This window comes from Halichoerus grypus, chromosome 1, assembly GCF_964656455.1.
Source record: "Halichoerus grypus chromosome 1, mHalGry1.hap1.1, whole genome shotgun sequence".
Lineage (NCBI taxonomy): Eukaryota > Metazoa > Chordata > Mammalia > Carnivora > Phocidae > Halichoerus > Halichoerus grypus.
This window is the reverse complement of record NC_135712.1, coordinates 12,203,740-12,231,080: the sequence shown is the minus strand read 5'-3', so window position 1 is coordinate 12,231,080 and position 27,341 is coordinate 12,203,740. Positions and strand designations below refer to the sequence as shown.

Below are 27,341 nucleotides of genomic sequence, written 5' to 3'. Positions count from 1 at the left end.
GCTCGGGAAGGGGCGGGCCCCGCGCGCCCTGCGCTCGCCATGGCCGCCCGGGCGGCGACGTGAGCCGCTCGGCGGACCCCGCGCCGGGGCCGGGCCGTCCCCAAAGCCGCCGCCGAGCCTCCGGCGCCAGAGCCCCGGGCCATGCGGCCGCCTCCGTCGCTCCTGTCGCTGCTGCTGCCGCTGCTGTTGCTGCTCGGCGGCCGCGCCGCCGCCGCGGCCCCGGCAGGTAAGCCCGGCCTGGGGAGGCGTCGTCGCGGCGGATGGCGACCCGAGGGGTGCCCTGCGCGGGTGAGGGGTGCGAAGAGCCCGCAGTGGAGGCGGGGGGGGGGGCTTGCGCGAAGCCTGACGTGGGTGTGGGGTGTGGGCTGGCCGGCCGGGAATTCCGGGCAGTCCCTGGGCGGGGAGCCCCCGGGCTCCCGAGCAGCCGCGGGACGGCGGTCTCTCCTCCCGGCGCCCGCGCCCCGGATCACCCCTCCGAGGCCCGAGACGCTGCCTCTGCCCCTGCGTGACTCGGGACACTCTGCGGCTCATCTTCTCCCACCCCCGCGCCGCCGCTCCCTGCAGCCGAGCGCGGCCGAGGTCCGCGAATGTCTCCGCGTGAACAAAGGAAGAGCGACTGCAGGGCTCGGGAAAGGGCCGCCTCTGCCCGCCACACGTTCTTCATCCTGGCCTGGCTGACCGCAGCCCCTGCTTCCCCCGGGGCCTGAGTTAGAAGCGGGGCCCAGGCCTTCCTTCCCTGCAGCTGCGTGCGGCGGAGGTCAGCCACAGGCTGGAAAAGTGACTCTGACTGGGGCGGGGGTGCGTTTGCTAGTGAGTGTGAGAGTCCAGATGCTCCTTTTCCTAGGATCGGACAGATGGGGGTTGGGCAGCACTCAGGGCAGGACTCAGAAATGCCCGGAGCCCCAGTCGTGTTGGTGTTGATGGCAGGGAGTCAACTGGAACCAGACTTTTAATCCCAGCTCAGCTCCCATCCAGACAATGCCTTCCCTGGGTCAGCCTCCTCCTTCCCTCTGACACTAACTGCCCATACTTATAAGCCAAATTTAAAAACTCCAAGAAAAGAAAAGAAGAAGGAAAAGAAAAAGGAAAGAAGACCTCAGTGAGGAAGTGTTTTGCTGGTTCTTTCTCAGGGACAGACTGTGGTAGGTTGGGGAGCTCTTAAATAGTCTCAAGAATTGAGAAGTTTTCACCCATGTGAAGCTCAGGGTGTGGTTTAGATTTGTTTCTTCTGCCAACATCACTTAGAAAGGTCCTTAAATTCCATAGCTCCTTGATAAGGGGAGCCTTGCAGATGAAGATGTGTGCTCCGGGCCAAATGGTTGTTTTCCTTTGAGACAGATGGATTTGAATCCTGACTTCACCCCTCCCCAGCTTCAAGTCTTGAGCAATCTCTGTTCTGCCCTCCCTGGGCCTCCTTCAGTTGGGATCTGGGCTTTGACAAAATGTTGGTAACTGCCTGAGCTGGGTGATGGCTTAGTGCTGGTTGGTTACTGTATATTAGTGCTACCCCTCACTGGGGGGGGGGGGGGTCTATGCAGCATTTGTGACTTGTCTGCCATGAGTCCGACTGGGAGAGAAATATTTAGAAACTTTGCAATTTGACATTGCCCCAACACCTGAGGCCATGCCCCTCTTTCTAGTAATTATCTTTTATTGTCTTGTACCGAAGTTTGGGTCAGTGTGATGCATGAGAAATAAACTGGTGTGGGGGCACCTGGGTGGCTCATTTGGTTAAGCATCAGACTCCTGATTCAGCTCAGGTCATGAGATCAAGCCCCATGTCAGCTCCCCTGGGCGTGGAGCCAGCTTAAGATTCTCTCTCTCTCTCTCTCTTCTCTCTCACCCTCGCCCTCTGTCGCTCCCCCCCCAAAAAAAAAGAAGAAGAAAGAAAGAAACTGGTCCTTCATCACAGATCCTTTGAAAAATAGCACCATATTATACTAATCTCTTTTGTGACTACTTGAAATTTTTTGATAATAAACCATTAAAAAAAACTAACTGGGATATTTTTAAGAGAAACTATGTTAGTCAAAGCACAGAGTGGAACTATTAACAATGGTTACATGGTAAATGGGTAGTAGAAAAATTTCCACGCTTTTTCATAATTCACAATTGTCCTTCAGTAATTATGAGGTTGTTTTTATGGTTAGAAAAAAAATAAGTGTTGGAAGCAAATTTTTAAAAAGGAAAACTTCTAATATCTACCCCTTAGAGTTGTATGTTAAGGATAACATACATAAAATATTGGACCTGATCTAAATTGTAGTGTAGGGGAGGGAAACTTTTCCTTTCTTGCCTTCTAGGTTCTTCCACTGGTCTAATAATTAAGTTGACATGAGACAGAGTAACAGGAGAAAAACAGATTTAATTTTGTACCTATAGGAGCTTATAAAAATATAAGACTCGAAGAAGTGACCAAAGAAAGCAGCTTTCATACCTTTTAGATATAGAAACAATGATTTGCAGAGATTTAACCAAACAAGGGGATTTGAATTTGGGGTCTCAAATTAATGAAGAAGTAACAAAGTTTGTTTATACAGCCTTTTCAGCCTTGAATCTCCTATCTCTGAGTAAAGATGCCCTTTACCCTCCTGGTATAGGGAGGATACCTTCACAGGAGAGATTTATTGCTTGCTTTTAAGGGGATAAAGGAAAATCAGAGTGTCCTTCTTACACCGACTGTTTTTTAAGTAACTTTAATTCCAAATAATTAATATGCAAAAAAAAATCAACATGCCAAAGTGACATATTTTGGGGTTGCATATTTTGCTCCCCTCAGTAGTAATGCTTTAAGCAGTGGCCATTTGCTTTAGATTAAAAATTAATCAACTCCACTAAAGTGCAGTAAATCAACTGTCTCTCTGGCCATTTACCTGAATGTTGAAGAATTGAGGCTTCTCTTTGTATTTGTACCTGCTGCTTAGTTTTGCAGTAGATTGGAAAGGTACTTGTGCCTTAGAATTTTACTACCATGATTTGCTAACTTGACCAATTAAAGCTTCTTCGAATGCGAAGAGAGGCCACTGAGAAAGATAGTAAATGCCCAATAACCTGAAAACCATTGCAAATGTTAATGTGCATTAAGTAACTCTTTTCTTTTAAGATTTATTTATTTTCGAGAGAGAGTGCAGGGGGAGGGGCAGAGGGAAAGAGAGAGAGAGAGAGAAGCAGACTCCCCGCTGAGCACGGAGCCTGACATAGGACTCAGTCTCACAACCCTGAGATGGTGACCTGAGCCAAAATCAAGAGTTGGATGCATAACTGACTGAGCAACCCAGACACTCCTGCATTAAGTAACTCTTATTTGCCCATAATCTCAACAGTTAAAACTCCTAAGTAGCTGACATGTTTTGGGGCAAACTAAAAATGATAGTAATAGCATGTATTAGGCCACTCTTCTAGGTCAGACAAGGTTTTATAAACATTCTCTGTCTTTATTTTCTCCACCATTCTTTTCAAGTAGGTAATAGCCCCATATACTCTCAAGGAAACAAAATTGTCCTTTATAGGAAGAGACAAATGGTCTAGGTAAATAAGCTGATGTTGAGGATTTACTGATCAGAGCAACTTCCTGGTTACAGCTGAGGATTCAGGGATTGTTTTTGGCTTCTCCTCACCTGCAAGGTCATTGATGTTCATCATAACGCCCCATCCATGGAAAGATCCTGAGGGGTCTTTGGATGTCAAGATTAAATGATTAATTTTAATGTTAATTTATTTTAATGTACTTCATTATCTGTGTGTGATGTGTAGGGTTTTTTTAAAAGATTTTATTTGTTGTATTTGAGACAGAGCAAGGGAGCGAGAGAGAGAGAGAGAGAGAGAGAGAGAGAGAGAGCGAGCATGAGTGGGGATGGGCGAGGGGTAGAGGGAGAGGGAGAAGCAGACTCCCCACTGAGCAGGGAGCCCGACGCAGGGAGCCCAAGGAGGGACTCAATCCCAGGACCCCAGGATCATGACCTGAGCCGAAGGCAGATGCTTAACCAACTGAGCCACCCAGGCGCCCCTCTGTGCGTGATGTATGTTAACCAAACTATCCTTTTGAGACCCAGGATAGCCTATTCTTAAGGTGAAGTCTCAAATGCCTGGAATCCAGGGTGGATCAGATGTCATGGGCAGGGCAGGAAGGGGGGCACAGGAGGAGCTGTAGTCATGAGGGGCAGAGGACACTCCACACAGGTGATCCCTACATTATCTCTTCTTACCATTGATAGTTTATGAGGATTATCCCAAGGGCATGGAGAGGGGAGGGGAAGTGGAACTTTGTACCCCCTACTATTACTGTGAGCTTTTATCTTGTAGGAGCTGGGTGTCATTAAAGCCCTGGTATCCCCCTCCAGGGACCATATTAGTGCCTGTTGTAACAAATCACCACCAACTTAGTGCCTTAAAATAGCAAGAGAATTTATTATCTTACAGCTCTGGAGGTCAGAAGCCAGATGCTGGTTCCATTGGGCTAAAATCAAGGTGTCAATAAGGATACGTTCCTTTCTGGAGGTTCTAGGGGGAGATTCATTGACTTGCCTTCTCCAGCTTCCAGAGAAACACCATTGTGATGACACTGGGTCCACCCAGCTATTTGAGGATAAGCTCCCTATTTTAAGGTCTTTTGATGAGGAACCTAAATTCTGTCTACAACCTCAGTTCCCCTTTGCCATGTAACCTAATATAATCACAGGACACAGACATCTTTGGGGGCCACTATTCTGCCTACATCGGAGTCAGACCATTGATACAGTGCTCAGCACGGGGCTCAGCGCCCTGTTGCGGGTCCCTGAAGGCAGAGTCTGGGTGACTGGTTGTTGCTCGCCACCTGCACAAGCAGCCATATCATGAGGAATCAGGACACCCTGAAACAGTCACGTCTTAGAAATTTACTTAGACAGCAGTGTCTAATTTGCCTTTCATTTGTGGTCTTGCATTTGCCCCTCACTACAACTCCAGGAGAGATGGCATTGTTCCACGAGTCAGGAGGAAACTGAGGCTCAGCTGGGTTGTTGGCAGGATCTGTGACTGTAGGTCACAGGATCAGCCTTCCAGCCTAAGCCCTTTGTCCATAAATTTGGTTCTCTTCCCACTGAGCCTTTATGGACACCTTTGACAGCAGGCACTATGACCCTAAGAATGCTGACTCTTTGGAGCCAAACAGATAAGTCACAGCCCAGCGTTGTCCACCCACTCCCTGACGCAGCAGGGACCAGACAAAAGGGAGGCATTTAAGCATAAAGCAAGGAAGGAAAAGGGGAACCTAAGCTCTGCCTGGTTTTCCAGTGGATGAATGCACCGCTGAGGACAAGAAGTTGGTTATGTAATCTCTAAAGGCAAGCACGCTGCTGGGCTGCAGGCCAGTCATTCCCCAGATCCTGAGTGCCTGCTATTCCATGCAGGGGGGGAGGGGAGGGGTAAAACGATCCCCAAATCCAACAACACCCAGCCTTCCTGGAGCTCCCCACTCTCGTGTTCAGGGAGACTGTGGGTAAACTGCTGGCAATGAGGAGAGGCACGGATCACAAGGTGCTTGCCCTGTCCTCAGCCCCGAGCATGAAACTAACTCATTCTCTCCTCATAACAACACCATGAAGTCTGTACTGTACCCATTTTACAGATGAGACAGCTGGGGCAAAAAGAAGTTAAATAACTTGCCCAAGGCCCTAAGGAGCATGCATATTTGAACTCAGGCAGTCTAGTTCTGGAATCCATGCTCCTAAGCACCGTGGTGTAAACAAAGGACCCAGGTGGTGAACAAGCACCATGCAGACGAATCAGGCAGGGACAGGGAACCCTGCACCCTGGGCATTTTACACAGGAAGCCACTCTAGTAAGAGCAGAGACCTGAGGGAGGAGGGGAGAGAGCTGTGGCATAGCCGGAAAGAAGGTTCCAGAGAAGGAGCGGCAAGGGCAGGCTCTGAGTTTCCCAGGAACAAGGAGGGCCCCGTGGGGTCCATGGTGCAGGGGCGAGGCAGTTCAAGGACAGGCCTTCTGAGAGGTGCAGAGCGCAGTGTGATGAGGCAGTTGCTAATGAGTGGGCAGTCTTTGGTGCTTCGTTGTGAAACCCTCAGTTGTAAGACTTGTTATTGTCTCTGAATGTGGTAAGACAGGGGATTCCAGGAAAGTCAAATGTCAGAGTAAAACTGTGGATCAACTCCCCACACCTTGGGAAAACGAAAGCTGAAGAAAGTAGAGGGCTCATCTGGAGACTCCACGTTTACGGGGAAGCCTTTCTTCTGGGCCACCTGTCAGTTGGGGTGGAAGTCCACTCTTCTTGCTCGGCCCGTTGGTGCTTCCTTCCTTAGCTGAATGTCTGGATCTGGGAGATGGGGGTGCCAGGAGACGGCTCCTCCCCAGAGACGGGATGGTGAAGGGCACTGTGGCAGGCAAAATAACGGTCCCCAAAGATGTCCACATCCTAAGCCACAGAGCCTGTGGCTGTGTGACCTCACGTGGCAAATGGGACCTTGCAGGTGTGACCAGGGATCCTGAGATGGTGAGAGGACCCTGGATGGTAGGGCTCCGTGGGCCCAGTGTCATCATAAGGGTCCTCGAAGAGGGAGGCAGGAGAGTCAGACCAGAGTGGTGACATCATGAGAAGGAATCGGCCCTGTCTCTTCAATAAATGGTGCTGGGGAAACTGGATAGCACCATGCAGAAGAATGGAACCGGACTGCTTTCTTACACTACACACAAAGATAAACTCAAAATAGATGAAAGATGTGAGAGAGGAAACCATCAAAATCCTAGAGGAGAACACAGGCAGCAACCTCTTCGAACTTGGCCTCAGCAACTGCTTGCTAGACAGGTCTTCAAAGGCAAGAGAAACAAAAGCAAAGATGAACTATTGGGACTCCATCAAGATAAAAAGTTTCTGCATAGCAAAGGAAACAGTCGACAAAACCAACAGGCAGCCTCCGGAATGGGAGAAGATATTTGCAGATGACATAGCTGATAAAGGGTTAGTATCCAAAATCTATAAAGAACTTACCAAACTCAACACCCAAAAAAACAAATAATCCAGTTAAGAAATGGGCAGAAGACATGAATAGACATTTTTCCAAAGAAGACATACAGATGGCCAACAGACACATGAAAAGATGCTCAACATCACTCATCATCAGGGAAATGCAAATCAAAACCACAATGAGATACCACCTCACACCTGTCAGAATGGCTAAAATTAACAACACGGGAAACGACAGGTGTTGGCAAGGATGCAGAGAAAGGGAAACCCTCTTACACTGTTGGTGGGAATGCAAACTGGTACAGCCACTCTGGAAAACAGTGTAGAGTTTCCTCAAAAATTAAAAATAGAGGGCACCTGAGTGGCTCAGTCAGTTGAGCATCCAGCTCTTGATTTTGGCTCAGGTCATGATCTCAGGGTCGTGAAATTGAGCCCCACATTGGGCTCCGTGCTCTGCACAGAGTCTGCTTGGGATTCTCTCTCTCCCTGTCCCTCTTGTCTCTCCCTCTGCTCTCTCTCTCTCCCTCCCTCTCTCTCTCAAATAAATAAAATCTTTTTTAAAAAGTTAAAACTAGAACTGCCCTCTGATCCAGCAATTGCACTACTAGGTATTTACCCAAAGGATACAAAAATACAGATTCTTAGGGGCACATGCACCCCAGTGTTTATAGCAGCACTATCAACAATAACCAAACTATACAAAGAGCCCAAATGGCCATCGACTGATGAATGGATAAAGAAGATGTGGTATAGCCATACAGTGGAATATTACTCAGCCATCCAAAAGAATGAAATCTTGCCATTTGCAACAATGTGGATCTAGTTGGAGTGTGTTATGCTAAGTGAAATAAATCAGAGAAAAACAAATACCATATGATTTCACTTGTGTGGAATTTAAGAAACAAAACAGATGAACAGAGGGGAAGAAAAAAAAGAGAGAGAGAGAAACCAAACCATTAGAGACTCTTAACAATGGAGAACAAACTGAGGGTTGATGGAGGGAGGTGGGTGAGGGATGGGCTGATGGGCGTTAAGGAGGGCACTTGTTGTGATGAGCACCGAGTGTTATATGTAAGTGATGAATCACTGAAGTCTACTCCTGAAACCAATATTGCACTGTATGTTAACTAACTAGAATTTAAATAAAAATTTAAAAAGGGGTACCTGGTTGGCTCAGTCGGTTAAGTGTCTGACTCTTGATTTCGGCTCAGGTCATGATCTCGGGGGTCGTGGGATCAAACCCATGTCAGCCTCCGTGCTCAGTGCAGAGTCTGCTTGGGTTTCTCTCTCCTCTCCCTGTGCCCCTCCTGCTCGTGCTCTCTCTCTATAAAATAAATGAATAAATCTTCAAAAAAAATTTTTTTAAGAAAAATAAATAAATGGGTAGTCACTTAAAAAAAAGACAGAGAGAGAGAAGGAATCAGCCCATTGTTGCTGGGGGAAGGAGTCAGAGCCAAAGAATGTAGGCTACTTCTAGAAGCTGCCTAAGGCAAGGAGCCATTTCTCCCCCAGAGCTTCCAGGAGGAGCCCAGCCCCGCCAACACCCTGACGTTAGCCCAGTGAGACCAGTTTCAAACTTCTGATCTCCAGAACTGTAAGTGATCAAGCTGGGTTGTTTTAAGACACTAAATCGGCGCTACTTCATCTCAGCATCCATAGGAAACTGATAGGAAAGTAAAAGGAGGTTTCTGAGACTCTGACAAGTGCCCGGCCCTAAGGAAGCCCTCCCCCGGGGGGTGGGGGGGTGCTGCACCTTGCTCCCAGCAGCAGGCCTCCAGTCAGCTGCGCTCTCGATCCGCCGGGGCCGCACAGCAGCCTCAGTGAGCCAGATGGGCCTGCCCAGCAGAACAGCCTCCCTCCAGACGGCCCCAGCCTGCCTGCCTTTGGCCCTGGTGTGAACTGGCAGAAGTGTTGGTTAGCCGGTTGAATAAGGAACGAAGGCCCTCCTAAGCTCAGAGCTGTGGAGACAGTGGGCCTTCTGGAAGTAAACAAGTGGCCACAGACTCTTGGTAACGTGCCTTTCAGAAGAGCTGGCCACCATTCCTGGAGATTGGATGTGCTTACCGAAAACATATGGTTTGAATTTCCTGCTCTGCTGTTCCAGAACCTTTCTTTCCACCTCCTGGGCATTTTCTCATTCCTCTTTCAATCTCAGAGAAAGGCCCATCATGATCATGTTTTCTTGCAAGAGAAGAGGCTCCTGTGCTTGTGGTCCCCAGCCCTGTCCTGTGAAGTACCTGCTTGGGTTGTGCCTCCCAGGTCACCCCAGGACGGGGGCTCTGGCCTTGGTGGTGGATCCCCAGGGGCGGGTGTTATTTGGCTGTTCGTGGATTTCCTGGTCTGGGGGGTGGGCCTGGGGATCTGCATTTTAAGCGGGACCTTGGTGATTCTGATACTGAGGGTCCTTGAGAAACACTGCAACTCTTTACGAAGCCCAAAGGACATGTCTCACCCTCCACGTGCCTTTGGGCTTTGCACACCTGGTGCGGGGTGTGGGCGTGTGAGTGTGTGCACGTGTGTGCACGTGTATGGAGGTTTACCAGGCCCTCCCTTGGTACCAGTGCATGTCTGGGGTGAATGCATGTCCCGTGGCCACCAATTCAATGTTCACTTAGGGACTGTATGGTTATTTAGCCCTTATTCCTGAAGAAGACAGTGGGGCCCAGACTGTCAAGTTAACCTGCCCAGCCGCACCTGCTTATTAGAGATAGAACACGAATTCTAGTCGAGCCGGACTCCGGCACCCGGGCCCCGTTCAGAAGAACTGGAATCTGCAGGCCCCAAGCCTCTCTTTCCTTCATGGACTGTGTAGCTGGTGCCATATTTAGTGAAAGGTGGGGGTGAGGGGACATGCCTGGAGACCCTGGTAATAACGATTCCTGTACTTTGACAAAAATGGAGTTGTGTGAATGGTTTGATGATGTGCATTTAAATATTGTTGTAATCAGATTTTCTCTTTCAACCCTCCCCCGTTTCTCTCTCACCTCCACCCCCTACTCTCACTCCTTGCCCCTTTCAAGACTCTCGTGCCCAGCTGCCAGCTCCTCGAAACCCGAAGGTCCACCTGTACAACGCCGAGCAGGTTCTGAGTTGGGAGCCGGGGTCCCTGAGCAACGACACGAGGCCGGTGGTCTACCAGGTGCAGTTCAAATAGTAAGCTGGATCCTTCTGTTGGCATCCTTACGGGGAGTGGCGCGGGGGGCCGGGGGCCAGCCGCTCGGGCTTGCCTCTTGGCAGGATTGAGGGCAAATCCACTGGAAGCAGATATTTCTCTTGTACTTTTAAAATCTCGGAGGACAGAGATTTCACCACCTCCCACTCACGCGAAGTAGACAGTACTGGTGTCAGAGACTCGGCTGCCTACCCACAGGGCTTCTTAGTTGGGCGGCGAGACTGTTCTCACTGGTTTCAGAAGAGGCGTGTAGAAGAGGGCTTCCTGTCTAGAAAGGGCAGGAGGCACCTCGTAGCCTTCATCTTCTTCAAGTTTGAAAACCTGGTTATCGAACCTTACGGGCCAGATTTGGCCTACTAAGGAAAGTATTCACTTAATTACTACTAATTCTCGATTTCTAAAAGGGGTTTTCCATTTCACACATTCTTCTGGCCCCTCATTCTCTCGCTCACCCGCTTTCACAGTTTATCATCGCTCGGTGTGCAACAGAAACGCGTAAGGGAAAAAGAAAGGCAGAATCGAAGTCCTCCGTTGTTACGTGTTTACCTTGTTACATAGGTTAAGAGAAGACTAAGTTAAAATTATTGGCCAAGTCATTTTATATTACCAGTTACACAAAATTTAAGGAAATGGTAATGCTCAGTGCTTGGGAGAGTGTGGTTGATGGAGATCGTGCTGGGTGAGGACGCGTTAGCACAGCCCTCCAGCAGAGTCATCCACCATACAGCTAGAGTCACAGAAATGTCCACGTCACTTTCCCCCTACGCAGGTAATACAAGCCCCCATCAGAAAAAGAAAAAAAAATGGGGTCCCCGGGTGGTTCGGTCAGTTAAGCGTCCGACTCTTGGTTTCAGCTCAGGTCATGACCTCCCAGTTGTGGGATGGAACCCTGAGTTGGGCTCTGTGCTCAGTGCATAATCTGCTTCAGAATCTCTCTCCCTCTCCCAAAACTCTCGCTCTCTCAAATAAATAAATAAAATCTTAAAAAAAAAAAAAAAAAAGGAAAGGAAAAAAAGCCACTAGTATTTGTGAAGATAGACATTGAAGTATAAATTCATGTCTATCAGCAGAAAAATACCAAATTGTGTCATGTTAACTAGTAGTTGAACATTAGGCAGCTATTAAAAAGGATAATCTGGTAGTGGTCGGAACTGTGTAAAATTTGGACCATATCTGTGGTCAAGAACAGGGAAGGAACCTGGAAAAATTACGGGCACTTCATTTGTAAGAGGAGTGCATTTCCCGGTGACTTCTTTTTCACCTTTGAATGTCCATTGTAACAACATTTGCTTCATAAAAATCAATTCTAAACCAGGGTTTAGGGGTCATATCTGAATTACATTTAGCTGTTCCTCAAATCAGTGCCAATAATCTATAGTAAGCAGACCAGTCCACGAGGACCAGCTACATAATTTGTGGGGCCCAGCACAAAATGAAAATGGTGCAAGGCCCCCTGTCCAGAATTACTGAGAACTTCAAGATGGCGACAGCCAAGCATCAAACTGAGTGCCTCCTCAGAGTGGGGCTTTGTGCCCCTCCATGGGTCACGAGCCCGAGAAGCTGGCCCTACTCAGCATTCAGTAAACACGATGTCGTAGAACTAAACAAGATTTCGGTGACAGGAAGTCACAGCTGATATCCTGACTCGCATCCCTTAGCCTTGAAGGGGGAAGTACATCTCTGGGTCGACAGAGTTCACGAGATAGTAGAAATATTCCTTGAAGCCTTTGACAGTTTCCTTTCCCAGACTAACATGTTTACTTCGTTTCCCTTTTGGAAAGCATTTTGCAGATGTTTTTTCAGGATAGAGGTTGGTTTTGGTAAAAGAAACAAAGGATGGGGTGAATGTGAACGTCCTTCTTTGGAAAAGTTGAGGGGTAATGAGAAACTGAAACCAGGGCTGGTCTTGTTTTCTTTTCCAATCGCAGATTTGATGAGAGGAGGGCCTTTGCTCTTGTTTTGTTTTTAAAGACTTTTACATGTTTGGGACATTTTAGCGACATGAAATAATTTCATTTTGAGACTTGTGGGACTTAGAACTTTTCCATCCTGTTTCTCTACAGTAAAGCGTTACTGTAATTAGAAATGAAGGTGCCTGTTTTCTGACAGTACAGTAGCCAAAGCAAAATTACACTGAGCACTGTGGGAAAATGTCGAGTTTAAATCAGGGGTTGCAGAGAGTGTGGCCTTCAGGCTTTGTTTGATCCCCAGTGTTTAATTTTTTTTTTTTCAATTAGTGCCAACATTAAAAAATCTGGAGATTTCACTTTAAGAAAACTTGACCTGACCAGCCCAGTCTTCTGAAAACGTTTTTTTATTTCATTTTATTTTTCTGATTTTAACAGCAACACGTGTTCTTCACAAAAAGGCTAGAACACGGGGCACCTGGGTGGCTCAGTCGTTAAGCGTCTGCCTTCAGCTCAGGTCATGATCCCAGGGTCCGGGGATCGAGTCCCATATCGGGCTGCTCGGCGGGAAGCCTGCTTCTCCCTCTCTCTCTCCCACTCCCCCTGCTTGTGTTCCCTCTCTCGCTGTCTCTCTCTCTGTTGAAAAATAAATTTAAAAAAATCTTTAAAAAAAAAAAAAAAAAAGGCTAGAACACCCAGAAAAGTAGAAAGAATAAAATTTAAACAACCTAGTGCTCTACAGCCCAAGAATAATCCCTATTCTCCTTCTGGCGTATTTCTCTCTAGACTTTTTTCTAAATGCATGCACTTGGTTTGAAAATGTGCCAGGGTATGCGTAAAAATGAAACAAAACTGGGGTTACGCTTTTGGGTGCTGCTTCCTTTTTTTTTTTTTCAACCAAACATAGTTAAGTGTATGAGCACTTTTCCTCCTAATGGTCTCTGTGTAAACATTTTTACTGCTCATTTTATTAGATGATGCATCACACATGATGTATTTAACGCTTCCCCACTTGCGGGTGTAGACGGTCACCAGCTTGGGTCCTCGTACATAAATCATCTGATTGTTTTCTTCATTTGTAGCAGAGGGATTGCTGGGTCAGAGGGGACACTTGCCATTTTTGGAAGTGATCTAACAGAGGCCGAACAGTGAAGTCCATAGTCGCCCAGGTGTGGAACCTGGCACCATTTATATGGTGCTTCCTGGGCACCAGGTCCTGGCTCAGGCACTTTCCTAATGTCGGCTGGTGCAACCTTCATGATCCCTCGGGGAGGCAAATACCGTAATTTATCCCCATTTTATAGATAAGGGACTAAGGAACAGAGAAGCGGGTAATGGGGATTTGAACCCAGGTCATCTGGCTCCAGAGTCCATGTGTTCAACCACCATGCTGTGCTCCCTCTCATGATGAGGGCTGCTTTCAAACTGAAATTCAGGGTCAGAGGCAGTCCATGATGGATACCTGGTGAGGGGGAGCCCGCTGGACTGTCGGGGTGAGACTCGGCCACGCCCGGGCCACGACAGGAGGCCAAGTCTGGCGGTGGGCGGGGCAGTGCTCGAGGCCAGGGTCACTGAAGTGCGGCCAACATCATCCCCTTATTTACCCCCTTTGCGAAGAGAGGGGGAGGCGGCCTCCAGAACACAGCTTCCTTTTCAGCTCTTCCCCCTGAAACTGCTGTCATGGGTCAGCTGTCACTTAAATTGGGAGGATTTGTCCCCCCTTAGACCCCTTTGTGGAGAAACATTGTTCAAAAGCAGTTCTGAGACAGGGCCAAGGGTGGAGGAGAGGGGAGGATGGGGAACAGGAGTAGTCCATTCCCTGGTAAGTCGGGAAATGAGCCTTTGAAATGTGGGGAGCCTTTTGCCCAAGTTCAACAGCTGGGATCTGCAGGGGAGAAGGTTAGAGTATCTCTAAGTACCTGTATAACTTTTTAAAGATCACTTACCCCTTCTGAAGCACACCCCTAATCTAAGACGGGGGTGCATGTGCTCAGGGATCCCCCTCCCCAGTAGGGTCTGGCCCCTGGGGCTTGGTGGTAATGTGAGTATGGCAGCATCTTCCACGGAAGCCATGGCCACGCATCTTGAAGTGGCCTTCATCTTGCCACTGGCCACTTTGACAGAGGAGTCTCCAGTCAGGGTCAAAGACACCCTTAGAAGTGTGGTGTGTGAGAGCCGGTGGCAGGGATCCCCAGCCTCGTCTCTTCTGTCTCCCCAGCCTTGCTTTCTAGGCCAGAGCTGCTGTGGGGCGCATAGCCTGTCTCTACAGAGCACACAGCCTACTGCCCCCCACTGAGGTCCCTAGCAGCCACCTCTCTGGTTTTTCTCAAGTCTGTCACCTAAGCACAGAGATTAAAGCTGGAGAGTAGAGTCCCATGTGGGGGTGTGGCATTGGGACTCTGGGGAATGCATTGTCATTTACAAGAATATGTGGCCTCGTATTTAGCAGGGTTTTATTTTTATTTTTTTTTTTAAGATTTTATTTATTTATTTGACAGAGAGAGACACAGCGAGAGAGGGAACACAAGCAGGGGGAGTGGGAGAGGGAGAAGCAGACTTCCCGCGGAGCAGGGAGCCCGATGCGGGGCTTGATCCCAGGATCCTGGGACCATGACCTGAGCCGAAGGCAGACGCTTAACGACTGAGCCACCCAGGCGCCCCTTAGCAGGGTTTTCATACAGGTGATGCAAACTTTAAGTGGGCAGCTGTGGGATAAAACAAACTCCACACCAGCAGGAAGCATGAGTGGGGTTTGTATGAACACGGTATCTTTCCTAAGACGTTGGCTACAGAGGCTGAGTTTGAAGAATTAAAATCAGTTGCAGGACTGAATGGGAAAAGTCTGATAAGAGACTTGCATCCAGAATATATAAAGAACTCTTACAACTCAACAATTAAAAGACAACCCAATTAAAATACAGAGAAAGGGTTTGAGTAGACAGTTCTCCAAAGAAAATATACAAATGGCCAATAAATACATAAAAAGATGCCCAACATCAATATTCATCAAAGAAATGCGAATTTAAAACCACAGTAATTACCACAGCACCGCCACTAGGATGGCTATAATAAAAAGAAAAAAAGGCATAATGACAAGTGTTGGTGAGGATGTGGAGAAATTGGAACCCTCATACATTGCAGCTGGGAATGTAAAATGGTGCAGCCACTTTGGAAGAGAGTTTAAAATAAGAGTTAGACCCATCAGTTCCACTCCTAGGTATTTACCCCAGAGAATTGAAAAGTTATGTCCACAAAGAAATTTGCACGTGAATATTTCTTAGCGTTACACACAACAGCGAAAAAGTGGGAACAACCAACATGTCCATAGACAGGTGAACAGAGAAACGACATGTACTATCAGTGTGTGCTGGGATCGTATTCGGCCATCAGAAGGGATGACGCACTGGTGCTACAGTATGCCGCATCACGCCTGAAAACACGCCAGGTGGAAAGAGCCAATCAGAAAAGACCATGCCATTTATGAGCCCGTTTATAAGAAATGTCCAGAAGAGGCAAATCCATAGAAACTGAAAGTAGACAATTAATGGTCGCCCAGGGCTTAGGGGGTTAGGGCACAGTGGGGAGTGAGTGCTAATAGGTACGGGGTTTCTTTGGGGGAATGATAAAAGCACCCTAAAATTGATCATGGTGATGGCTGCACAACCCTTCGAATCTGTACACTTTAACTGGGGTGGATTCTTTGGTCTGCAAATTGTATCTCAGGAGAGCTGCTTTTTAAAAAATCGGCTCTGGGGAAACCGCTGGATGTGGCAGAAGAGAGAAGTCCGTGAAGTGAAAGCCTTTTTTCCTTTGCAGCCCCTCTGACAGTAGGTGGTACGACACCAGGGACATAGGCGTGGACTGTATGAACGTCACCACGACGAAGTGTAACTTCACCCCAACCAGCCTCTCAAATGGTTTCCCACCACATTTCAACGTCTCTTTACGTGTCCGAGCTAAGTTGGAGGACCTGGTTTCCCCATGGCTATCAGTGCCTTGGTTCCTGTACTATTGGAATGGTAAGAGAACTTGGCTGTAAAACTTCCTTTATCATTTAGGCTTTCTTCACTTTACTCCTCACTGAGAAGTGTGGATTCCATGCACCCCAGTCCTGTCTCTGACTCCGCATAGCCAGCAAACAGGTGGGTATGATGGTCAAACCCCTGGTCTGAGCATGGAGGCTGGTGCTAGAGGAGTGTGATTTGCTAGACCAGGGGCTGGCAAACCACAGCCCGTGGGCCACATCCAGCCCACCAACCTGTTGTTGTAAATAAAGTTTTATTAGCACACGATTTCACTGTCTTTTAATAATGTATGGTCTATGGATGCTTTCAGGCCACAGCAATAGAGTTCAACGGTTGCAATAGGGATTGTCTGGCCCGCAAAGCCTAATTTACTAGGGCGCTTTACCAAAAAAGCTTGCTGACCTCTGGGCTGGATGGAACACTAGCATATTGGCTTCAGTGATCCCCCTCATCTCTTCTGGCACAACCTCCTTTATGTTCAAGAAAGACTTTCATTCAGCCTTGCACAGTGGCTGGCACAGAGCGGATATGCCGTAAAGCTTGGTTGAACGAGCAGATGTGCTCCCGGAAATCGGAAGAGGGCGTAAGAATCAACAGATACTAGTTTGTACATTCACTCCTTCCATGATTCATGTCTCACATGGTCAGCTGTGTCCCAGGTTTCTTCAGTGTTTATGGTTTAGGCAAACAAAGTATGGGATCCTGACTCAAACAGAAATAGAGGTAGAAGACAGCTGAGGAAGTTTGGTCACTGTCTAGCTATTTGATGATCTAGTAAGCGATTATTGTTAGTTTATCTTAGGTATTATCATGGTATTTTATGTTTTTAAAAGCGGGGATCCTATCCTTTAGAGACACGTACTGGAGTTTTTACATGAAATGATGTGATGTTTGGGGTTTGTTCAAAATAATCCAGAGAGTGGGAGGGCTGAGGGAAAGGGGGATGAGAGGAACAAAATTGGCCATGACCTGACGGTGGGTCCAAGCTGGGTGACAAGGACGTGAGTTGTTGTCTTGATCTGACCTCTCCTTCCTACGTGTTTGAGGTTGTCTGCAACAGGAAGCTAGGAAGAAAAATCAACAGTGTGTGCCAGGTGATGCAGGGATGGAAAGAGAAGACAGCGCAGTCCCCTCGAGCTGGGCATTTACTGCAGACAAGTCACCTGTCCTTGCGCAGAGAACCAGCACACATCTGAGCTATGAAATGCCACCTAGGTGGGAATTAGCTAAGAAAGAAAGAGAAAGTAACGGTGGTCCCCAGGCCTGGCCCGGGAGAAGAGGAATGGGAATGGAAGCAGGGCCTGTTGTGGAAGTCGTCGGTCCGGTGCCGGGCATCGGCGGCCCCCCGTCCTCCCGGCCTGAGCCAGGCAGCAGCGTTCCCAGGTGGTCCCCGGCTCACTTGTAAAGTCGGGCGTCCTCAGAGCCCATCACTGTGTCCAACACTTGTGCAGTTGGGGTGCGTAACCAACACGAGGACGCTTCACTGAGCGTGTGCGGGGCGAGGAGGAGATGGCTGCAGGGGGCAGGCCAGGGCGTCACGTCGACCTAGGTTCAAATCCCAGCTCTGCCCCTTACTGGCTAGGACTCTGGGCCACTGCGATCACCTCTAGGCTTCTGTTTCTCCCTGTGGGAAACGAAGATGACCTTCTTGTTGCCTGGTTTACAATAAGAGCTTAGTCCGTGGAAGCTGCTATCAAGTCATCTACGGATAATTGAAACTCCCTTCAATGTGTTGAGAGAAGGCAGATTGTTTCCCCCTCGAGACACAGGCTCATTCCCCCTCAAAAAGTGCTTCATTGATCGAAAAGGGCTAAGAGCTGCAAGCATTTATTCACACTGTACATTAGACCCAAGAAACCCGTATCATAACCTCTTGGCACCTGTCACTTGGTACCAGATCCTGGATCCAGAAGTCTCAGAAGGGCAGGTCTCTCCGCACAGACCTTCCAGGGACAAAGTGACTGGTCACAGCTGACACGCTAGCTTCCAGGCCACTCCCATGTGTAAGTCACAGAAAAGTCTAGAGTGTCCTACAGAGGCGAGAGGCCTGGGGCAGGCGGCCGGGCCCTGCTGGTCAGCATCTGCAAGCAGGGTTCACAAAAGCTTCTGGCCACTTGCAGCTAATCCGCTAACGTGGCTCCGGCTGGTGGGGGGCCAGGCCGGCCCAGTCTCTGTCTAGACCTGGTTCCTCCACCACAACCCATGAGACCGGAGGGCATGGCTGCAAACCCTGCAGGGACCAGTTCATTTCTCACAGAGTAGGGTGGCCCAACCAGATGCCAGAGCCGGGGGGAGCCCGGGCGAGAGCACGGAAGGCATGAACAGTCACGAACACACAACTGTTCACAGTGATCCGATCGCCTGCACGTGCAAACGGTGCATGAATGGGCCTCTCAGAACTCGTGGGACCCGAGCTATACTCAGTCTGAAGTGCTTGTTTGATACACACTGGAACCCTTCCTTTAACGCACTTCATGACTCACAGTCCTTGGTTGTCCCGTGAACTCTATGAAAAGCTTCAACAAGCAGACTTCCGATGGCAACATCTCTCTGGTACTATATTTAAACATAGTCTGACGATAAGCTGGGAGACACGGATTTAAAAGTTGATAAATACCACTTTTGTTCATTTATAAAGAAATTATAAGAATGTGTATTAAAAATAAATCTACAGAGGAGATGGGTGGTAGGTAAGGGTAACAAAATCCTGTCCCCTTCTGCATGAAAATCTGATCTTTGGTTAACCTGGCCGTTTCTCTGGAAGCCTGGTCAAGGTGGCTGTCAGCTATGTTCCTAGGCAGCGTCACTTAGGGCAAAATGAGCCCTGACTGATAACCTGCACCTCCCTTGGGGCCATCTTAAATACCTGTTAGGGAGCCAGGTCTCTGCTGAGTGCAGCAGTTGTTGTAACTACGTGTCCCTCACGGGGGCTCTAGAAACTCTTCCTGTTGGCGTAAGAGATACTGGCTCTTGGGGCTTTTAAGCCTGGGAGGCTCCTGTACGGGCCTGTTGTGGGTCTCACTCTGCCTGGAAGCTGTGTCCTGGGGTGGGGGTGCGGGGGCGGGCGGACAGACTGGCTCTGGGCCACCACGGGGACGCCTGCCACCGAAGATGAGAAGCCCCTGGTGCCGCACCGTGGTCCCGCTGGTCTTCCTGCCCCCATGGCCTTCCACGTGAAGCTTGTGCCCAGAGCAGTCTCTGGGAGTGTTGTGTGCCTGAATGCGACCTCACTGTATTTGTAAGTGTGTGTGTGTGTGTGTGTGTGTGTGTGCGCACTATATATGTAAAATTATGTGTGAGAGGAAAAAACAAGATGAAATCAGAGAGGGAGACAAACCATAAGAGACGCAACTCTAGGAAACAAACTGAGGGTTGCTGGAGGGGAGGGGGGTGGGGGGATGGGGTAACCGGGGGATGGGCATTAAGGAGGGCACGTGACGTAATGAGCACTGGGTGTTATATGCAACTGATGAATCACTGACCTCTACCTCTGAAACGAATAATACACTATATTTTAATTAACTGAATTTAAATTAAAAAATAAAATTATATGTTGTATCTATGTGTATATATTTACATGTATATTTTGTGTTTGTGTTCGTTACTCTATTTCAGTTACCGTTGGACCTCCTGAGAACGTCTGGGTGACCCCGGGAGAAGGCTCCCTGATCATCAGATTCTCCTCTCCCTTCGACATCCCTGCCTCCCTGGCCACTTTTGTGTACTATGTCCATTACTGGGAAAAGGCAGGAATCCAAAAGGCAAGAGCATTTTTCTACTTTGTGTTGATTTTCTGATACAGCAAAAGTAAGTAAACTGGAAACTGGACAAGGAGGACAGAGCCTCCCAGTGTTGCCTTAGTCTGAGCCCTGAATCAGGTTTAATCCTTCCCTTCAAGACCAGAGCTTCTGCTCCCTATGCTGAGCCTTCCCTTCTGCCAGGTGGCTCTGAACTCCCCTCTCTGCCTGACAGCACGCCATTCCTGTTGTTTGGGGTGCGCACGGAGCCCCTGGGGCCCTCTAAAGGCTGGAGAAGGTTCTAGAGGGCCTGTTTCTACAACAAGGAATCCATCCCTGCAGTCTGCAAGGTTTATATAAATTACTCCGGTTTGAGTGATTTGCAAAGAGAGCATGTGTGAACAGGTGAAAAGTCTACTGGAAGGAGAGAGACCCTTCTAGGGAAGAGGGCGGAGGGTGTGGGAAGCTTCGGGATGTCTGGGGGACTGCAAGTGCTAGGGTCCGTCAGGAATGCAGGAGGGGCTGAGGTGCGTGAGACCGGCAGGCCCTGGTCAGCCCTACATAATACGAGGGAAGATGCTGGCCTTCAGTCCTCTGCAGTGCCTGATTATCCAAGCTGCATATCATGAAGTTTTATTATCGATGTAAGCTTCAGGGTTTCCTAAACTCAACAGTATTATAACCATTTTGTTTTGTTTGTTTTCCATGTGAAAACAAATTTCCACATTTTATTGTGATATAACTGACATTCATCATTGTATAAGTTTAAGGTGATTATAGTCTTTTTATAATAATAAGAGCTGATGTTTATCGAGAGCTTTCTTTGCGTTGGGCCCCGGGGCCAGGCATTTTAGATACATCATCTCATTTAATCTTTGTACCGAGCCGTGTCACAGAGAAGGGAACCAACTGGTTGAATAAGTTGCCCAAGGTCAGCAGCTGACAGCTAGCACATCTGAGCCCAGAGTCCATGTTCCGCAGTTTTTCTTTTCTTTTTTTTTTTTAAGATTTTATTTATTTGTCAGAAAAAGAGAGCACGAGCAGGGGGAGGAGCAGAAGGAGAGGGAGAAGCAGACTCCCTGCTGAGCAGGGAGCCCCACACGGGGCTTGATCCCAGGACCCTGGGGACGCTCAACCGACTGAGCCACCCAGGCTCTCCCATGCTCTGCAGATCTTCTCCCACATAGTTTATATGTGTACTTCCTACTCATTTCTTTATGGTGAATCTTAAAACATTGAGGAAGGCAAAACTCACTGAAGAATAGACTCTTATCATATGGGGAGAAAGGAACTAACCATTTACCCGAATGAAGAGGTCAAGGTCTGGTCAACTGGAATAGAGAAGGCCTGGAAGATTCCAGAAGGGATTCCCCTTTACCCCATTCCACCAGAGCAGCTATACTTTGGACTTCTGTGAACAAAAGATGCTAGGGCTCAAATGAGTCTGAGAGCCTCCAAAATATCTCCATTCCAGCTAAGAGTCCGTGTCCCCAAGACCAGCCCCTGGATTTGCTGGAAGGACCCACGGGACTTGGCATATGGTTGTATTCACAGCTATGGCTTATTACAGAAGAAGGGCACAAAGCAAAATCAGCAAGGGGAAGAGGCACATGGGCCAAACTCCAGAGGAAGCCAGATACAAGCTTCCAAGAACCTTCTCCCGAAAGAGACAGGACACACTTAATTCTTCCAACAACCCCACTGTGACAACATGTGAAGTGTTGTCTACCAGGGAAGCTTATCAGAGACTCAGTGCCCAGGGGTTTTACTGGAAATAACAGGCCTCTTCTCCCTAGCACAGTTCAAAATTCCAGACTCCTAGAAGGAGAGCAGGTGGTCAGCATAGAAAACATTGTTTTTACCATAAGCCACCAATATTTGTTAGGGAATGGTGGGGACATTTCTGGATTCCAAGTTCCCAGATGCTAGCTGTGGTTAGCCTTGCAAGCAGGCCCCCCAAGGACAGCGGTCTCTGCAGTCTGTGATCCTAAATTCTAGAAATGCCAACTGGCGGCTGAAATAAACCCCGAAGGAAGTTTGTACTTAAAATTGCTTCATGTGGGGGGGCGCCTGGATGGTGCGGTCGGTTAGGTGCTGGACTCTTAGTTTGGGCTCAGGTCATGATCTCTGGGTTGTGATCTCTGGGTCATGGGCTTGAGCCTTAGTAGGGCTCCACGCTCAGCAGGGAATCTGCTTGAGATTCTCTCCCTCTCCCTCTGCCCCTCCCCCACCACACTTACTCTCTCTCAAATAAATAAATAAATAAATGTTTTTAAAAATTGCTTTATGTGGCATCCCAAGCAAAAATTTTTCTCCTCTGCCCTGGCAGTCTATCACCATTAAACAGAAGAAAAAAAATCATCTGTGATCCTACTATTCCTAAGTAATGTGATTATTTTACATTTTTCTAAAAATAAGATGCTCTCAGGGGCGCCTGCCCCTTAAGCGTCTGCCTTCGGCTCAGGTCATGATCCCAGGATCCTGGGATCGAGCCCCGCATCGGGCTCCCTGCTCCGCGGGAAGCCTGCTTCTCCCTCTCCCACTCCCTCTGCTTGTGTTCCCTCTTTCACTTTGTCTCTCTCTGTCAAATAAATAAATAAAATCTTAAAAAATAAATAAATAAATAAAAATAAGATGCTCTCTACATACTATTGAATAATCTGCCCATTTTCAGTCAACACTATCGCAGCTTCATCTCCATGTTGCTGAGCATATGTTATACCACCGTTTCAAATGACTAGCATTTCCTACTACATCTCAAAATAGGAAAGCAAGCCCCTTATAAGAAGTCCTGTACTGCCACAAAATATCTTTCCCTCCTTTGGGAAAGGAGGAACAATGCCGACTTTGTCCAGGAGAGCGAGAAGCCATTGACTAGAGGGATCCAGGTGGGGGGGTTGACGAGGCCTGGGGGAGGCGGCAGCAGGGACAGGCCAAGAGGAGGAGACAGAATCCTCAGGAATCTGGAATCCAGCTGTGTCCCGATTACATAACTCACGAAGATCATGTTGACCAAAACTGTGTAAGAGGCATCAGCACATTTCAGTTAAAACTAAAAGCAGACTCGGAACTAAAGGAACATTATTTCCCACGATGATTTTTTTTTTCTCTGTTCGTTGACTAGCTTGAAGTATCTAGAATACATTAACCGTGAAGTACAAAATAGTGATACAAAGTAAATGCACTGGGCATTGAAGCAATTTTATTTTTTTTTAAAGATTTTATTTATGTATGTATTTTAGAGAGAGGGAGCGTGCAGGGGGGAGGGAGAGGGATGAGCAGACTCCCCACTGAGCATGACGCGGGGCTCGATCTCATCACCCTGAGATCATGACCTGAGCTGAAACCACGAGTCGGACGCTTAACTGACTGAGCCACCCATGCGCCCCACGGAAGGAGAAGAGTCCATCCCAGACATAGGGGTTTGCTCAATTCCAGTGGCAGACGTCCTGTGGCTGCAGTGGGCCCTCTGAGGCCTCACAGCCAGAAACACAGCTCTAAAGCCATCAGCGTCTTTCTCCACACGGTTCACCAGCTTTCACACATAAAATGTGTCCACTGCAAGCCAGTGACTCTTTCAAAACAGCATCTCCTTCTTCTTTGGTGATGGAAACGTCGGAAAAGCTAGAAGTGGCTCAACCACGTCTCTTTGGGTCATTTTCACACGTGCCTGTTGGCGTTTTTTACGTAGGTTAAAGGTCCCTTCAGGAGCAACTCCATTGTGTTGAATGACTTGAAACCCTTAAGAGAATACTGTTTACAAGTGAAGGCGCATCTGGTTTGGACATACTACAACAACGTCTCTAGACCCGGACATTTAAGCAACATATCTTGCTACGAAACAACAATGGATGGTAACATGTGCCTTCTTACGTCCTTTCTGAGCTGGGATAAGAATCCTCCCCAAGTAGTGAAACCGGGGCTGGCTTACGAGGTGGAGGGCGGTGGGAGGGGGGCGACCCAGAGAGAAGGCACGAGAAGCCAGCACGCAAGTAGGTCTAACCAGCTCATGCTGAGATCTACAACGGTAACACCGCCGGACAGCTACCACAGCTTGATTTTAGGATTGCTTGGACTAGTTACACACTCGAGCATGTGAGGCTGGGCGGAGGAGGGACAGTGTGTGTCCATCTCCCAAGGACATGGACACTATCTAAGCAGTTGGCAGGTGAAGAGTGACCCGTGTTTGTATCATGTGTGGGATGGGTCTCTTGTTCACTCTCGTGTCATCTTTTTTAGCCACTACCAAGCTTCAACAAGTCATCATCATTGCCGTGGGCATCTTTCTGTTGCTGTTGGCGCTGGCGGGGGCCTGTTTCTTCCTGGTCCTGAAATACAAAGGCCTGATAAAATACTGGTTTCACTCTCCGCCAAGCATCCCGTCACAAATCGAAGAGGTACGTGTGCACATATCCAGTGGGTGACATGTCAGCCCTCCATGACCCCCTGGTAATGCCTAGGAGTGCGGCAGTGGACAAAGCCATGGACACAGAGAGTGGAGTTAAAAGTGGTACAGGGTAGGGGCGCCTGGGTGGCTCAGTCGGTTGAGTGTCCGACTCTTGATCTCGGCTCAGGTCTTGATCTCAAGGTGGTGAGTTCGAGCCCCGAGTTGGGCTCCCTTCTGGGTGTGGAGCCTACTTAAAAAAGTGGTACAGAGTTATTTGTACACCCCTGTTCGTAGCAACATTATTCACAACAGCCAAACGCTGGAAGCAACCTAAGTTTCTGTCAGTGGATGAATGGATAAACAAAATGTGGTCTATCCACACGGTGGAATGTTACTCAGCCATAAAAAGGAAGGAGGTTCTGACTCACACAACACGGGTGAACCTTGAGGATATCACGCTAGGTGAAATAAGCCAGTCACAGAACGACAAATACTGTGTGATGCCACTGACATGAGGTACTTAGAGGAGTCAGATTCACAGAGACTGAAAGTAGAGTGGTGGGTGCCGGGGTCTGGGTGGGGAGGGGGAGATGGGGAGTTAGCGTTTAATGGAGACAGTTCTAGTTTTGCACAATCAGAACAGTTCTGGAGATGGTGGTGAGGGTTGGATAACCGTGTGAATATATTTTATACCATTTAAAACTGGTTAAGATGAAAATTCTATGTTATGTGTATTTTACTGCAACTTAAAACAATTTTTTTAATGGCGTGAGGTTGGAGAAAAAGGTGGCCTGGTGTGGCCAAGATTAGGAGCGCGTGAGACCTGAGCCTTGTGGAGAGAGCCCCCAAGACGCCTGGCAGAGGGTGGGAAGGCGGTGAAGCCAGGGCTCTAGGCATGAGCTGTGCACTTAGAAGGATTCTAGAGTAAATGCACCCAGGGCTGTGAGTACAGAGCCTTCCCCACGGAGAGCTCACCAGATGTCACTGGTATTTTGAAAGACCTGAGGAAGACGGGTGGACCAGGTCTCGCGGGAAGTTGATTTCCTGCACAGCAACCCCCCTTCCCCGGCTCTGTGCAGTGGCCGAGCCCTCCAAGGAGCTGATGGAAGATTATTTAAAGGTATTTGTTTCTGGAGGTTTATTGGCAGTAAAATCAGAGTAAAGATACTGGAAACAGAATCTTACTCTGTTACATCTAGAAGGAACAGGTGTTAGATAAGGTCCAAGTCTACAGAGAAAGAGTAGTGCTTCTAGAAATAGAACTGGAGAGGTATTTAAAGTACCCAGACATAACGCAAATTACATGTGAATTTCCCCACTAGAAAACTTCAGACAGATACTGCATGATTCGACTTACATGAGGCATCTAGAATAGTCCACCTCCTGGAAGCAGGAGTCGAATGTGGTTGCCGGGGGCCAGGGGAGAGGGACCCAGGGGGATGCTGTTCAATGGGTATGAAGTTCCAGTTACGCGGGATGAGTAAGTTCTGGACATCTGCTGTGCATCATCGTGCCTATAGTTCATACTGCATTGTGCACTTAAAAATTCGTTAAGAGGGTAGCTACCACAAAAAAAAACAAAACAAAAAAAAAAAAAACCTTCCCTGGTTAATACTTCACACAGTTATAGCCCTCAATGGGTCTCAGAATCTTACTTGCCTGGATCTCTCTCTCACAGAAGAACCAACAGCAGGTCCCTATGAAGTGTATTTACTACTAGCTGGTCCTTGGGGGCGTGGGTCTAAAACAGAGTCTTTCGGTTCACTTTCCTGGGAAAGTGTGAAAAATAGACATCAAAGGGCACTGAAGTTACACGAGAATAATAAATCAGGTTTCGCTTATATTTCTGAGGTTTCAGAAGCGCACATGATTGGTTTATGTCCCTCTTGTCATCAGTCAGCTCAGCTCACTGCGCGTTGCGGTGTCTCTCAGCACATCTGGGAGCGAGGCGGGAGTTTCTCGGTCCCTTAGCAGTGAAGGGATGGCTCAGCCTGGAACAGAGGCTGGAGGGAAGGGGCAGGTGGGGCGCCCTGAGGCCCCCTCTGTCTCTCCTTACTTCTCTGCTGGGTGTGTGTTGTGTGAGATGGAAGCGACTGGTGGGTGGAGGGGCTGAGGAGAACACTGGCGACCTTTCCCTCTTTTCCCCCATGAGGGGTGACCTGGAGGCCCCTCATCCTCCCTCGCTGGAAAGTCAGAATTCCAGAGCCACTTGGGGAAGAACGGTCCCCAAGCCTGCACCAAGGGCAGGAAGTCACAACGTGCTTTTCCCCGAGGTATGGTGTGCCCTGGGCTGGCCCTTGGGTTCCCGTTAAGGTTACTGCTGATGTGAGGGGTGTTCTCATTTGGTAGGTTGTCTCGGGGGTGGTCAGAAGAGGCAGGCACCCCTGAGTAAGACAGGACCGTGCCGAGTAAACGTCAAGCAGAAGGGCTGCTGTGTTGCCCTAATAAACTAATGACGCTCTTGGTTTTCAACCTTTTCAAGTATTTAAAGGACCCGAGCCAGCCTATCTTAGAGGCCCTGGACAAGGACACGTCGCCAACGGATGATGCCTGGGATTCTGTGTCCATCGTTTCGTTTCCAGAGAAGGAGCAAGAAGACGTTCCTCAAAGCACTTTGACCCAAGACTCTGGTCCGGTCTGCCAGCCTATGGGACAAGAGCTCTGAGCCGAGGAGGCTGCTGATGGCCCTGGCAGGACTCTCTGGAGCCCAGTATTCTGTATTCCTGTCCCCAAAAGGCCCGTCAGTGCCTGGGAAGACGTAACGGGTCTCATGGGGACAACAAGCCTAATTTTTTTTAAGAGTTTTCTAATCATACATCTTTCCAGAATGATTCTACAGAGATAGCCCCGAAAGATTAAGATTTCTCTTAAACACTAAAAAGACATGTAATTATTTGTTAGCAAAGCAGCTCTGGCATGCCTCTGATGCTTTGTTAGTCGGCAGCCAGGACACAGGGTCCCCTCCTTGACGCGGCCCTGCGGGCAGATCACGTCACCTGTCCCAGCCTGTCCCAAGAAGGGACATTAAGTGGCCCTTCATATCCAGTCACCCGACTTAAAATGTGATTCGTCCTGTAAATAGTTTCCTAGTGATTTAAGCCTTTTTTTTTTTAAGCTAACTAGTAATAAAAGACTGTGTAATTAACTTTTTAAAAAAA

At 48.4% G+C, this 27,341-nt stretch overlaps 1 protein-coding gene across 1 annotated transcript; it reads left to right on the top strand.

The window, feature by feature from the left end:
* Positions 1–27,341, top strand: IFNGR2 (interferon gamma receptor 2). Its single transcript, XM_036087470.2, has 7 exons — positions 1–226; positions 9,976–10,108; positions 15,851–16,053; positions 19,675–19,820; positions 23,488–23,650; positions 24,036–24,193; positions 26,666–27,341. The coding sequence occupies exons 1-7, from the start codon at positions 142–144 to the stop codon at positions 26,846–26,848; spliced, it is 1,071 nt and encodes a 356-aa protein (XP_035943363.1). The 5' UTR covers positions 1–141; the 3' UTR covers positions 26,849–27,341.